At 37.5% G+C, this 15073-nt stretch overlaps 1 protein-coding gene across 5 annotated transcripts in view; it reads left to right on the forward strand.

Annotated features, from left to right (window-relative positions):
* Nucleotides 1-15073, forward strand: part of RALYL (RALY RNA binding protein like) — a 710067-nt gene that overhangs the window by 607267 nt on the left and 87727 nt on the right. For all 5 annotated transcript variants that reach the window (XM_042973032.1, XM_042973034.1, XM_042973031.1 and 2 more), the window contains one exon: nt 6127-6174. In XM_042973032.1, the coding sequence (XP_042828966.1) occupies nt 6127-6174 (48 nt within the window). The remainder of the gene's footprint in view (nt 1-6126; nt 6175-15073) is intronic.

Here is a 15073-nt window from a genome sequence, read left to right on the forward strand (position 1 = left end):
GTGGGGAGCATTCTTAGCATTCTCTCCTCCCTTTCTTTCTGCCCCTCCTACCCCCATCTCTCTCCTTTTCTCTCTGTCCCTCCCCAGTTCACACTCACTCACTTCTCTCTCTCTCTCTCTTTCTCTCAAAATACATAAACTTTAAAAAAAAAAAGTGGTCTTGGGGTGCCTGGTGTCTCAGTCAGTTAAGTGTCCAACTTCAGCTCAGGTCATGATCTCCTGGTCCGTGAGTTTGAGCCCCGTGTCGGGCTCTGTGCTGATAGCTCAGAGCCTAGAGCCTGCTTCGGAGTCTGTCTCTCCCTGCTCTCCCCCACCCCCCACTCGTGCTCTGTCTCTCTGTCTCTCTCTTTCAAAAATAAACAAACGTAAAAAAAAATTTTTTAAGGGGCCTCAGAGGAAATCAAACCTGTTGACACCTTGACCTTGAATTCTTAGCCCCCAGAATTGTGAGAAAATAAATTTTTGTTCTTTAAGCCTCCTAGTGTGTGGTGTTTTGTTATGGCCACCTAGCAAACTAGCACAGATGTCATACAAAGTCAGTGGCAAGCCGGGGCCCAGACTCAGAGCTTTCATAGTTTCAAACTCTGTCTCCTGTCAACATCTGACCAAACTATTTTGCTTTTATTCCTCTTCCCTGACCTCTACAATTCTACGATCCCCAAGACCGACCTCCATTTCCTCTCTCTCTATGCTCACTCCTAAAGATCTCACCTTGTTAATGGTCTTATTGCCATCAGCATGCTCATAACTCCTGGACTCACTTTCCCAGCAAGCCCTCTCTTTGGGGTTCACCTCAGTAAGACTCATCAATCACCCATGAAAGTGTTTCTTGATTGAATCAGAAGCATCCAAATGCTATCTTGTCCAAAACTGAACTCAAGATTTTCCTCTAGAGCCTCTTCCTCCCAATCTTTCCCAGGTTGAGAAAGATAACGGAGTCTGCCCAATTTCTGACACTGACTCAGTGAGAAATCCACTTGAGTCTGCCTCCAAAACGTGCCCTGAACCTGTTGACCCCTCTCCATGTTTTCTGCTGCAGTGTTGCTGAGGACAGTGTCTGTTCTTGTCTGAGTAATAACAGTAGCCCTGGACTGACCCTCTGGCTTCATTGAGTCCATCAGGGTTTTTCCTGACCTGTGCCTTTTGTGCCTTCTGTTCCCTCTGTCCCTTTTCTCTCCTGGCTCTTCATAGGACCTTTCTCATCCTTCAAGCCTCCAGTTGTATATCACCCCCTCAGAGAGGCCAGGCTTGATTCATCTCTTTAAATAGTTCTCCCCTTCTGTCTTTCTCTATCCCATTCATTTACTTCCGAGTATTTCCAATGTAAAATGGTTTTCTTCTAAGCTTTTTATCTGTCTCCACCACTGTCAAAGAAAAAAAAATGCAACACACAAATTAGACAGGCACAGAAAGACTGTATTCAGGACTCTCTAAATAGAGGACAGAGGTTGAACTCAGTTCTGCTGAAACATGATGCAGGGGAGTTTGTGAGATGCAGGGTGAGCTAGTGGCAATAGAAGGGAGATGGATCAATATCATAAAGTCATCTGTGTTTGCTAATTGGCGCTTACCAAAGTTAGGCTCCTACCTTGCTTCTCTTTTTTTAAATGCTTATTTTTTATTTTTGAGAGAGAGGGAGAGAAGCAGAGAGAGAGGGAGACACAGACTCCAAAACAGGCTCTAAAATCTGAGCTGTCAGCACAGAGCCCGATGCAGGGCTTGAACTCATGAACCATGATATCATGACCTGAGCTGAAGTCGGACGCTTAACTGACTGAGCCACGCAGGTGACCCGTTTGCTTCTAAACCTAAGTGCCAAGTACAGTTCCTGACACACATGTCCTTAATCAAATTTTGATAAATGAGCACATGAATGAATATGCTTTACTAGAATACTTGACCTGTGTTATCTAAGGTATTTAATATTCTCTATGAAATATGGCCTTTTGTAGCAACATGGATGGAACTGGAGAGTGTGATGCTAAGTGAAATAAGTCATACAGAGAAAGACAGATGCCGTATGTTTTCACTCCTATGTGGATCCTGAGAAACTTAACAGAAGAACATGGGGAAGGGTTAGAGAGGGTTAGAGAAGGAGGGAGCCAAACCATAAGAGACTCTTAAAAACAGAGAACAAACTGAGGGTTGATGGGGGATGGGAGGGAGGGGAGGGTGGGTGAGGGGTACTGAGGAGGGCACCTGTTGGGATGAGCACTGGGTGTTGTATGTAAACCAATCTGACAATAAATTTCATATTAAAAAAAAAAATATATATATATATATTCTCTAGACCTCAGCGTCCTGTAAAACTGGAATAATACTCTACATCTTATAGATTGTTGTTAAGATTAAATAACATTATGTATGTTAAAATACAAAGAATAAGGCTTCAATAAGTAGAATGTTTTCTTCTCCAGATGCTGTGTTTCTAAACAAAATCTAGATAAGTCTCTTAAAATGATAATCTTTTTTTTCTGTGCTTTGGCTGTTGGGACCCTCATTTGTGTTATATAAACACAATATATAAACACATTTGTGTTATATAAACACAAATGCTTTTATGCATACATTTGTATTCTACCAGCATATTCCTTTTTTCCCAGCTTTATTGAAATATAATTGACATATAATGTTGTGAAAGTTTAAGGTATACACAATGTGTTGATTGGATACACTTAATATATTGCAAAATGATTACCACCAAGCATTAGCCAACTTCTCCATCACATCACACAATTACTAGCTCCTTTTTTTTTTTTTTTTTGAGAGAGAGAGAGAGAGAGAGAGAGGGAGAGAGACTGAGAAGAAGGGCTCGCCCGAAGCAGGGCTCACGGATTTTTTTTTACCCAAAGTGGGGCTTAAGCTCATCTGAGGCGGGGATTGAGCTCACCTAATGTGGGACTTGAACTTACGAACCATGAAATCATAACGTGAACTGAAGTCAGATACTTAACGACTGAGCCACCCAGGCACCCAATTACTAGTTAGTTCTTATGTGTCCATCAACAGAAAAATGAATAAAGAAGGTGTAGTGTGTGTGTGTGTGTGTGTGTGTGTGTGTGTGTGTGTTCAACAATAAGAAAGAAGGAAATCCTGCCATTTGAAGACAACATGGATGGGCCTTGAGGGCATTATGCAAAGTGACATAAATCAGGCATAGAAGGATAGTGTGTGATACTACTTACATGTGGAATCTGAAAAAGCCTAACTCATAGAAACAGAGTAGAATGGTGGTTACCAGAGACTGGGGGGTTGGGGGTGGGTAGAGGAAATGGAAAGATATTAGTCAAAGAATACAAACTTCCAGTTACAAGATGAGTAAGAACTACAGATCTACCAAGATATTCTTAAAAATAAACATACGAAAATATGATGGTTACTCATGACAAATGTGAGTTGAAGTAGCATAACTTTAAACTTTGAGACTTCCAGACACGTGTTTGGATCCAGTGTCATCATATGCCTTGTTTCCACAGAAGCGAGTAAATTGCAGTGAAAGAGGCATACGCACTGCTGTATCAGAAAGGTTTTGAGGTGAACTTTACACAGTAGGGATTGGTGGTCTTTAAAATCTCTTAACATCAGAGTTTTGTCTACACCAGCGAAATCAGCAAAACAAACTGAAGCATAAAGCACTACTACCTTAACAATCTGTGACTGTCAGAGGAAAGTGGCTGTTTTTCTCTTTAGACAATAGTCTCCATGACCTCCTTGTTTTGCATAACAATGCAGCCGCATTGGCCTGACCATCGCCCTCCATCCAGACACTCACTGAGAGTACATCTGCACTTTGCGTTTCAGAACTTGAGTTCAAACTCACCATGTTCCATTAGACAGTGTTAGAGGCAGAACTAACTCTAATAGGCCTGGTATGCTATATCCAGCTTTTCCCCGCTATGCAGTGAGTGTAAAAAGATATAAACACCTTTATCTCTAAAACCAGGAATAACAAGTGCTTCTTAATACGTTCTTTCAATTTTCCTGATTAAAAAAAAAAATAGTTACAAAATAAAGGATTGTTAAATGGATCAATTGGGAAATATAAAATTACTTGCCTGTCTCATGGTGGCTCCTCAAAAAGTTAAACATAAAATTACTTTATGATCCAACAATTCCAGTCTAGTTACATGTATCCCAAAGGGATGAAAGTAGGGACTCTAACAAATGCTTGCACAAAGTGTTCATACTACTCTATTCACAACAGCCAAGAGGTGGAAACCCCTCAAATGTCTATCAACAGATGAGTAAACAAAAAGTGATGTGTGTGTGTGTGTGTGTGTGTGTGTGTGTGTGTGTACACACAGTATTATATTCAGTGATAAAAAGGAATGAAATTCTTGTGCCTGGGCGGCTCAGTCAGTTAAGTGTCTGACTTTGGCTCAGGTCATGATCTCGTGGTTCATGAGTTCGAGTCTTGCATCGGACTCTCTGCTCTCAGCACCGAGCCCACTTCAGATCCTCTATCTCCCTCTCTCTTTGCCCCGCTCCTGCTTGTGCTGTCTGTCTGTCTCTCTCAACATAAATAAATAAACTTAAAAAAAAAATGATTGAAATTCTCATGTATGGTACAATAGGGATAAACCTTGAAAATAATATGCTAACTGAAAAAAACAGTTTAAGAAGAACAGATATTGTATGATTCCACTTATATGAGGTACTTAAAAGAGGCAAATTCAGAGACAGAAAGTAGGATGAGATTACCAGGGTTTGAGGGGACTGGGGGATGGGGAGCGACAGAATGCTCAATGGGTACAGAATTTCTTTTGGGGATAATGAAAAATTCCTGGAAATGGATTGTGTGATCTTTAAACAACATTGTGAATGTACTTAATGCCACTGAATTGTAGGCTTAAAATGGTCAGAATGGTAAATGTTGTTATGTATGTTTCATGCCAATAAAAAATTAATAAATAAACGTTAAAAATCATCATTCCCTTATAGTATAGATACTTCGTTCATCGTGAGTTTAAATTTCTTGCAGGTGGGGGAGGGTTGTACAGTGAGATGGAAAAATGCTTCAGACATGGATTCAGGAGCCTTCTCCAGTCTCAGCTCCGTCACTTACTAGCAAAAAGAATTTGAACACATCACTTAGGTCCTTTGCACCTTAGCTTCTTCTAGTTACAGTATCCAACCGAGTTGTTCTGAGTACTAAAATTAAAGAAAATAATGCATGTAAAGGGCTTTGTAAATTCCAACAGTTATACAAGTAGATAAGAGCAGTTTTATGATGTATTCCTTTAAGAAACTTAATCTTTTCACTGAAATATACTTATTGCTATTTACATATTCTAAAATATTAAGGTATTGTTGGCAAGATTCAGCCAAGGTGGATTTTTTTCTCTGTGGATTGAATCATAAGTTTTTAGAGTGAAAATAAAGGGGCACATGGGTGGCTTGTCAGTTTAGCGTTCTACTCTTGATTTCAGCTCAGGCCATTATCTCATGGTCATGAGATTGAGCCCCAAGTCTAGCCTCACCTTGAACCCTGCATGGAACCCACATCGTTGTCATTGTGGAGGCCCCGTGGAGCCCCCATCAGGCTCAGGGCTGGGAATGGAGCCTGCTTTCAATTCTCTCTCTCCCTCTCCCTCAGCCCCTCCCCTATGCATACTTGTCCTCTCTCCAAAAAAAAATGAGAAATTAAAAATTTTTTAAATAAAAATAGGATGAAAAAATGCTAAATTTCTAAAAAAACGACATTTCTACTTAGCATTCTTATAGTCAGTGAGTCATTAAGCCTTTCCTTTCCATACCTTTTGTTCATTGGTTAGCCTCTTTGTACATACCTTAGGAAGAAAATGATAACTATGTTGTATCTGGTCTGGAAAAAGGCCTTCATTCATATTTAATTACAAATATTAGCAAATTTTGTTTTGCTACCTGCTCTCATCTTCCATCCCAAACCATGCATACCATTGTTAGTCTTTGCATTGCCAGACATACAATAATTTGACTTGGCAGTGTATCCAATTGGACATTGTCTTGTAAAACCCTTTGGAAACATAATTACATTGAGAACTAAGTATTTAAAAAGTAACAAATTTCTAGTAATAACCTCATAACTTTATGCCAGAATGAGTGTGGTTGAGCAAGTGTCAACTAATTTTTTGTTTCCCTCCTTAGTGGTTATGTCTTTGACTATGATTACTACAGAGAAGATTTCTACAATCGGTATGTAAATTTTTCATTCTTGTTTCCTCTTGGTTTAAATGATCTTTTAAATGTTTTGCACATTTCATTCCTAGATATTCTTGACTGATATTTGAAATAAAGAAAATTCTTTTAAGTCCCAAGAAGTATAATATAGGCAGATTTTCCTATTTTCATTGTGCTTACTGAAGCCTAGTGCATCTTGGACTTTTAGGACTTCAGAGGTTCTTAAGCCTAAAATTCAGTTATTGAATATTTGAATAACATTCCAAAAATTTAATTAACCAATACTGTTTTCCGGTTCTGTTGTTGACTTAGAATTCTTCAAGACTGAGAGTTTGGTAAACTCAGAAAATGACTCCAACCTTCCAAAATACATCTGCTTTCATCTGACACATTGCAATGCTGTATTGGTTAGATGCAATAAAATTACAGACAGTTCTTGCTTTGCATAGTAGTGTTGGACCATAAAGGAAACCATACCAAGTGATGTTAATAACCAGTGGAAAAAACAGAATTTTCCATGAGGTCTAAAAATGTAAAAACATTACAGACTCTCCTACTGTTGGTTATAAATTATAGGGAAACACAGTAAAATAGCTTTAAGTGCACTATAATTTAAAACAGTAAAAAATGAGAATTAACGTGTTTTACTTCTTTGTAAAAAAGCCCTGTCAAAAGTAGTTTGAACCGTGCTTGCTTTCTCATACAACTTACAGCACGGAACTAGCACACCTCTTGTGCCTTGGTGAGTTGTCATATTCCTTTTTCAGGCTGGACCAACGTCAGCAGTATATCAGTATTGTGAACCATCTCTGAGAGTTCTTCAGTGTGTAGTTCTTTTGCGACTGTCACTTCTTCTGGGGCATCCTCATCCCTTTTTACCACTTGACAACAATTTTCCTCATTTATGTCAATATGTTTGCTTTAATAAGGTCCCCAGGCTCGATATCTAGAGTCTCTCCAATAGAAGAGTGTCAACAATCCTCACTCAGCTATTCCTCCTCGACTTCTCCATTACATCTAATTTTATTTCATTTCCAGTGCTATCCTTCCTCTGTTCTTTGCTGCATTTTCATCTTTTGCATTTCCTCTTTGGAGTGTCCGTTTTTGTCAAGTGCCACATGGGTTTGTCACGGGCAACAAGGAGACAATACAACTACACGGTTACTGTCTGTGTGTGAACTGAATAACAGATGCACCACAACCATCGGACTTTGAATGAAGTGATGTAACTGATCACTGATCGTGATGCACATCTGTTATTTACAGTGATTTGTGGACTGAAAAACCAGCAGCAAAGTTCAGACTGTATGAAATTACTCACAGTTAGTATATTGTGGTAACTGAAATTTGATTTGTGCTATGTGGAGACTGGTGTTATTTAACTAAATATTGGTCATGGAAATTCAGAGACACACAGAGCAAGGGCCGACTGTACATAGGTCATTAGACCACACACACACACAAACGAGGTAAATATCTTTGAAGCTGTTAATCGTAAGTTCTAGTCAAACAAAATAACAAAAAATCCCAAGGTATAAAAATGCAAAATAGTTTTGCATTTAGAACAAGAGTTTGTAATGGACATTTTAAATAGGGAAGAAATGTCACCATCCCTTGGGAGTGCCTTGTTCTTTTTGCTCTAGCCACACGGCTCCTTTTTCAGTTCCACAAGAACACCATGGACCCTCCCACCCCAACACCTTCCTCTGTGCTGCTCCTTCTCCTCATACCTCCCTCTGCCATCTAGTTAACCTGACTTCATCCCTCAGATCTCAGCATGAACACCACTCTCAGACTAAATTAGGTTCCTCTGTGGGCCTCTCTCAGCGCCCAGTATTGTTCCTTCACAGCACTTCTGGTTTTTACTGTTGCGTTTCTTTGTGGTGACAGTATTTGATTTATGTCTGCCTCTCTTCCTCCATGAAGGCAGGAAAGATGCCCAGTTTTTCTTATTATTGTATCCTCAGGCACTATCATTAAGTCTCAAACATACTGGATACCCAATTTGTATTAATTCATCTCCTTTGTTTAGAGAGACTTTGGTTTTCCCAAGATCATAGAGTAAATTCATGACAAAACTACAATCATAAACTATTCCTTTAGATTCAATAACTGACTGTGTGAATATGCAAAACAGAAGGAGAACAATTCAGAGTTAAATAAAAGGAGACAGCCTTACCTAAAGGGAAATAGGACCCACAATCCTACCTTCATAACCACTATGTTCAGCTGCTCAGTTAAGCAAGTTATTTCACTAGTGATGCCTTTATGACAAAATATGAATCTTAAATGATAATTTTCTCAAAGGATCTTTATAATTTCTATAAAATATAGTATTTTATTTTAAATACTAAATAGTTTATAATAACTTGTCCTCAAAATGACCTGAAGGTCTGGCAGTATTAAAAAATCCCATTTGCTATTAAGGAAAGATAACATTTCAATAGTCTGCATACCATTTGAAAATTTTAGTTTTTGACAATGCTAAAGACGTCTTCTAATACAGCTTTTTTTCAGGATGTAGAACAATGTCTTAATTGCTATGAATAAAGTTTTCAATTAACGTACATTGTGTTTTAATCTGTCAGTATAAAACTGTTTTAGAATTGTAATCTCTCGAATGTTTCCAATCTTGTGGCATCCTTCTACATTTAAAGAATTTCTGCTTAGGGGCACCTGGGTGGCTCAGTCGGTTAAGCATCCTACTTCAGTTCAGGTCATGATCTCGCAGTCCGTGGGTTCGAGCCCTACATCGGGCTCTGTGCTAACATCTCAAATCCTGGAACCTGCTTCAGATTCTGTGTCTCCCTCTCTCTGCCCCTCCCCCACTCATGTTTTGTCTCTCTGTGTCTCTCAAAAATGAATAAATGTCAAAAAAAATTTTTTTAAGAATTTCTGCTTAAAATGGCTCAATAAAAATCATTAGCTAGATGATAGATAAATAGATAGATAGAGATAGAGATGATAGATAAATCTATCCTTACCTGCCACAGAGCAAGAGCCTTAATCAGCCAAATAGTTACAGAGCTTGAAGCTTTCAGATGGCTCTCCACTACACAAAAAAGCTAACCCTGAACAATTCCCAAAATAATTTGTTTGTCTTATATAAAACCTGTTTGGCTTATAAGTGCGCAAAAGATCAGTATTGTTGTGTTGCTAACTGACTATCTAAGCAATCTGTGCTCTTATTAGTTTATTTTCCATTTCTCACACTTGGCTAAGAAAGATATAAGCATTTGCCACTAGTGGATCGAGTCAGGAGTTCCCTGTGAAAATAGATTCTCATGAAAGGAAAACAGAATGGAGAGGCTGGACAATATAAATAGCTTACAAAGTGTTAACAATTTTATCCACAGTAATCTCTCATAAATTACACTCTGCTTGAATTTGTGGTTAATTTTTTTTCTCTTTTTACTAGTGGTGCAAACTTGGGCAAGTTATTTAATACTACAAAATATGTTGTTTCATCCATGATGTGAGCAAGAAATTAATTTCTGCATCATAAGATTGTTCTGAGGATTAAATGAAATAACATATGTATAATGATCAGCATTATGCTTGGTATATTTTTACTGTGTAATCAATGTTAACTACTAATAATTGTTAACAGTAACCATTAACAATAATAATGAATGCATTTCTCTGACTGATATTCATGTAGCATCGTCCCTGTGAGAAATAAACTGGTGGGTCAGTTGGTCCAAAACAGTCTATTGTGATGACTCCAGATTATTCTGTTTTATGGTTTTCCCTTTTCCTGCTCCCAGCGCATTCTGGTTGGAGCTAAACACACTTACTTGCAGAGAGAGGACCCTCAGCTATTTCCTTTAACCCCAAGCGGCCTTGTTTTTGGTTCTGAAAACAGAAATCACTTAGTTACATGTAACAGGGATAATTGTATGTAAAAACTTTCTAACTAGGTATTAAGGAACTGAAAAAGCAAAAAGAAAACACTGTGGTGTAATGGAGTTAGCCACTACAGGAAGCAGCTACCAACTCCAAGTTTGGGAAAACAGAGGATGAGGTTGGGGATTATCAAAATTTAATGTAGAAAAGGGGAGTTACAGAGCAGAAACTCTGCTCAACTGGTGCTGCTTTATCTGAACCCAGAGGGGGAACTTGGGGTTTGAAACCTAGACCTTCTTAAGGGAAGGTGAAGGGACTGTCCTGCATGTGTTGCAAAATCACTTAAACTGGAGTCATCTGAGTAGTGACTGAGTGGGCTAAACCCAGCAAGGAGCCAGCTGGCCCCCACGGAAATGTAGTTGGCAGAGTCCCAACTCCAACTGTGGTTAAAGGTGGGTCTGAAGCTGAGAGATAATAGCTTAGTCTCTGACATACATCCACATCCTATTGTTATCCGTTTTCTGCCAGGTTTGGGGATTTTAATGTGACTGGGGATTTTCAACCCTTAGATAGTTTCAGCTTAGAAAACTGCTTTACATAAAGCGCCATTGTATTGTCATTGTTCTGATAAGTTGGCCCAGCAGTAACTTTTCTAAAGACTAAATGAGTGTCTGTTCATGGCTTCGAGGATCATGAAGATTATCACTAAATAATAGACTTGAGTGATTATTCTAAACTTAAAAAAAATTTTTTTAATGTTTCTTTATTTTTGACAGAGAGAGAGACAGAGCATGAGTGAGGTAGAGGCAGAGAGAGGGAGACACAGAATCCGAAGCAGGCTCCAGGCTCTAAGCTGTCAGCACAGAGCCCAACGCAGAGCTCGAACTCACGGACCGTGAGATCATGACCTGAGCTGAAGTCAGACACTCAACCGACTGAGCCACCCAGGCGCCCCTAAACTTTTTTTATATTACACAAAGCATTGCTCAATAATTTACAACAATAGATGGCATTTTCTTCTAAAAGGTCAAGTCTGACTCTAAATGAAGGACATTACATGGTATTAAAACTAAAGATAAATATTTATGCCCTTCCAAGTTAAGTAAAAAGAGATACATACATTTAAAATTGTATTGAATCCCCCCAAGGAATGTTTTCCATTTCTGAGATATTAGCAGTGTTAATCCAATCCTTTTTCAGTAGTATCAGGAACAACACTGAGCCATTTATAACCTCCAGGATGAGTAAGTTTCTGTTAATAGAGGAAAAGAAATGCCTGAAGTGCTTTACCATATAAAAAACATGTACACATATTAAATGATGTGAAATAGGCATTGTTCAGCTCTGGCACAATTTTGACCTTGTGTATCTTAACAGAAGAGAAGCTTTTACAGTTGTCATTAATGAAAAAACTCCACCTCAAGTTGCAGTTGTTGAGGTTATTGATTATAGAGCACAGTATATATTCTCAAATATTGGGAAAACATATTAGCAAGAGGCAATATATGTTTCATCATGCAAGTTTAAATTACCATCCAATAGAATATTATACCACTTAAAACATTTGGAGATAACAGCATGGTACACTTGACAAAGGGTATGATTCGGAGTAAGAAGGCATGAATTTCAGGCCTAGTTGTGCATGTGCTGACTGTTTAAACTTAGCCAAGTCACTTCATCACTTCTTTTTCAAGTTTTCTTCATGGGCAAAATGACCTAACAATAGCCACATTACAGAATTATAAGCATTAAATAAGAGAATCATTTTACTCACTTATAACCTCACAACTGCTGTTTGAATATATTAACTTTTTCATTACCCAAAGCTGTATACAAAATATAGCAGATAGCAGAGTTGTGCAAAAGATAAAGATTATATTAATATAAGGCAAAAAAAAAAAAATTGCAAAAAAGACCACTCAGGATTTCAACCACCTTGCCTTTAAAATTTTTTTTTAATGTTTATTTATTTTCAAGAGAGAGAGACAGAGCATGAGCAGGGGAGGGACAGAGAGGAAGATACAGAATCTGAAACTGGCCCCAGGCTCTGAGCTGTCAGAGTAGAGCCCTATGGATTCGGGGCTCAAACTCACCAACCGTGAGATCATGACCTGAGCTGAAGTCAGATGCTTAACTGACTGTGCCACCAGGTTCCCCATCAACCACCTTGCCTTTAAAATCATGTCCAAGATCCAGGGAGACAACTTCACTGACAATCTTAGAAAATTTCAATAACAGAAAAACAACAGAAGTTATTCATTTACTGGTCTCCAGTGGAGCGTGCCTTTGAAAATTCTCTGTGGATTCAGTTGTAACCAAAGGCTTACTTGAAGTCGGGTGGAAATTATAGACAGATTTTATGAATTTTGAGTAGTTCAAGCAGTATAGAAAATAAATATAACTATAAGCTATAAGAATCATTCACGTGGATTTCAAATATATCCCTTCTGAAAAATAAAGAGGCACCTTAATCTGATTTTGTAGACTATACAGCTATCAGAACTTAAGCATGCTGAAGAGGAGGGTTTAAGGTTGAATCAAGACACAGAGGAAGATCTCTGATGCTCTGGTTACTGATTTTCACATATGCTAAAAAGCCCCAGTGAGGTCATGGCTCTGAACTTGTTCTCAGGTTTTGACCCTAGGCAGCCTAGTTTTTGAGCCCTTAGTCCAGACCACATATTTTTGTTAGCATTAGCCACATTAACTTTTGATTCACAAGTAATTAAAATGAACAACTCTTCTCATGAAGGAAATTTAGAAAAAAAAAAAAACAGATAATTACCAATTCTTGAAAACTATCTAAATAACTTATCTAAAATTAAAATTTAGTGTTCAGTGACAAAATATTATGCAAATATTACTTTTTTTTAATTTTAAAATCACATTAGTGAAAAATAAACATAAGTCAAAGTTTCTCAGGTAATGATTATTAGAAGATGGTATGTCTACTTGAGAAAATGCACCACAGCAATTAAAATAAACATTAGGAAGACCACATAGCAGGCTTGAGAAATGTTTTTAATATAAACCAAGGAGAATTAGCCAGAATACATGACCATGCATAGATTAGGTTCTCAACTATGTGAAAAATAAGGATACCTGTGGAAAATATTTAGAAAATGATAGTGCTTTTAGAGTATGATGTTGGGAGTTATGTTTTTTTCATGTATTTTTTCAAAAATTCTGCTTTATTATTATTAAAGCTTAATACTAACAAGGTTTTAATTAAAACAAACATTCAAAATTACACTCATTTTATATGTCACTATGCGTTTAAATTGCCTTTGTCCAAAACACAACTAATTTTTATTTATTTATTTATTTAGTTAGTTAGTTATATTTATTTATTTACATTTCTTTATTTTTGAGAGGCAGAGAGCATGAGTGGGAGAGGGGCAGAGAGAGAGTGAGACAGAGAATCTGAAGCAGGCTCCAAGCTGTCAGCTCAGAGCCGGGTGTGGGGCTCAAACCCATGAACTGTGAGATCATGACCTGAGCCAAAGTCAGATGCTCAATCCACTGAGCCATCCAGGTACCCCACACAGCTAATTTTTAATAGCTAATATCTATATCCTTCTTAGAAACAAGCTATGTTTATTTTTATCAGGTGTATAAATATTAAGATTCTTTACCAGTTTTTATCTTTTACTGGGTAATAAAATTACATATCTCAGATACTCTTAAAGCAAACAAAATGCAAAACAAGAAATGATCACATGAAAAGTAGGTATGTTTATTAAATAAAGGAAACTAAATCCTCAAATTTCATTAATGGGTTGTTTTTATTAAAATCTGGTTACATTTATTTTATTCTGCTCGAGAGTAGGTCTTTTAGGGTTCTTATTTTAAGGTAGACATTGAAGAAGGAAAAATTATGTGTTTGGCTTCACTATAAATAATTATCTATTTGCCCAATAAATATTAGAGGGAAAACAGTATTCTATGCATATTAGGGAAACCGAAGAACGATTAAAGAAAAAGAGAGGGTAAATAATTCTAACAATTGAAGGAACAAAACAAGTGAGAGGAAAAAGTTTTAAGCTTTTAACTGACCTTTGAAATTTAGATTCTATTTAATTCTCTTGCATTTGTGATCTTTGCTGTCAGTCTGTAATTCTAAGTGGACTATTTCCATGGTCTCCACAATATTTGCTAATCTAATACCTTGTAAAGGCAAAATTTCTTAGATTGGCTATAAACAGAATTCTGATGAGAAAGCCAATGAGTTAGCTTTCACCTACTTCTGTCTGCATTTAGAAGAACCCCTGCATCCCATCTTGAATCCTAGAAAATCTGCCCCCACTTCCCATCCTTCTCTTGTTATGTTTTTGTGCCTTCGGACAATATCCAATCTTCTTTCCTTTTATTTCTGAAAAAGCAAGTGTAGCCAATGAAAATTAAGAAACTCCTCAGCTTCATTAAATTTTGTAAATTCAAAATTATACTGACATGTGAAGTGTCCATACCCTTCTTTAGCTTTTGTTGTTGTTGTTAAATTTGTTGTTGTTACATATCCCTTGTCAAAATTTAAGTTCTGATATTGCACATCTTCCCATCAGAATAGCAGAAAGAATTGGTAAAACTTTCCCTACTTCTTAACGAGAAAGGAGTTATTGCCCTTTGAAGCAACTCATCGAGGGTTACGCTCTTATAGGAATTGATGGCAAAGGGCACCATGCATACTGAGTATGTTTCTGAGTATGTTTCTAAACACATACTGAGTATGTGACATACTAAAAGTATGTCACAAATACAATGAACAAATGCAGCTCTGTTTTCTCAACATGAGATTAGGCCTGGCCAACACTGGAGGCTTTGCAATCCTTGGTAGGGGGAAGCAATAGAAATAGTGATAATCATTTGTTTCACTTTCCTGTAAAATATTCTTCAATTACGTTGTAACTGGAGTAGTGGTGGCTATGGTGGCTTTACTTGGCCTGCATTTTCATTATAGCGTTCTTCCATTGTTGCATAGTTTAGTTGTGCTTTAGAAATTTTCTTAACCCAATTTATAGATCAGCTTAATTAATGAACCAGCTAAATTGCACTTTCATGGCCAGGGGAG

The sequence above is a fragment of the Panthera tigris genome, chromosome F2, assembly GCF_018350195.1.
Source record: "Panthera tigris isolate Pti1 chromosome F2, P.tigris_Pti1_mat1.1, whole genome shotgun sequence".
In the NCBI taxonomy this organism is placed as follows: Eukaryota; Metazoa; Chordata; class Mammalia; order Carnivora; family Felidae; genus Panthera; species Panthera tigris.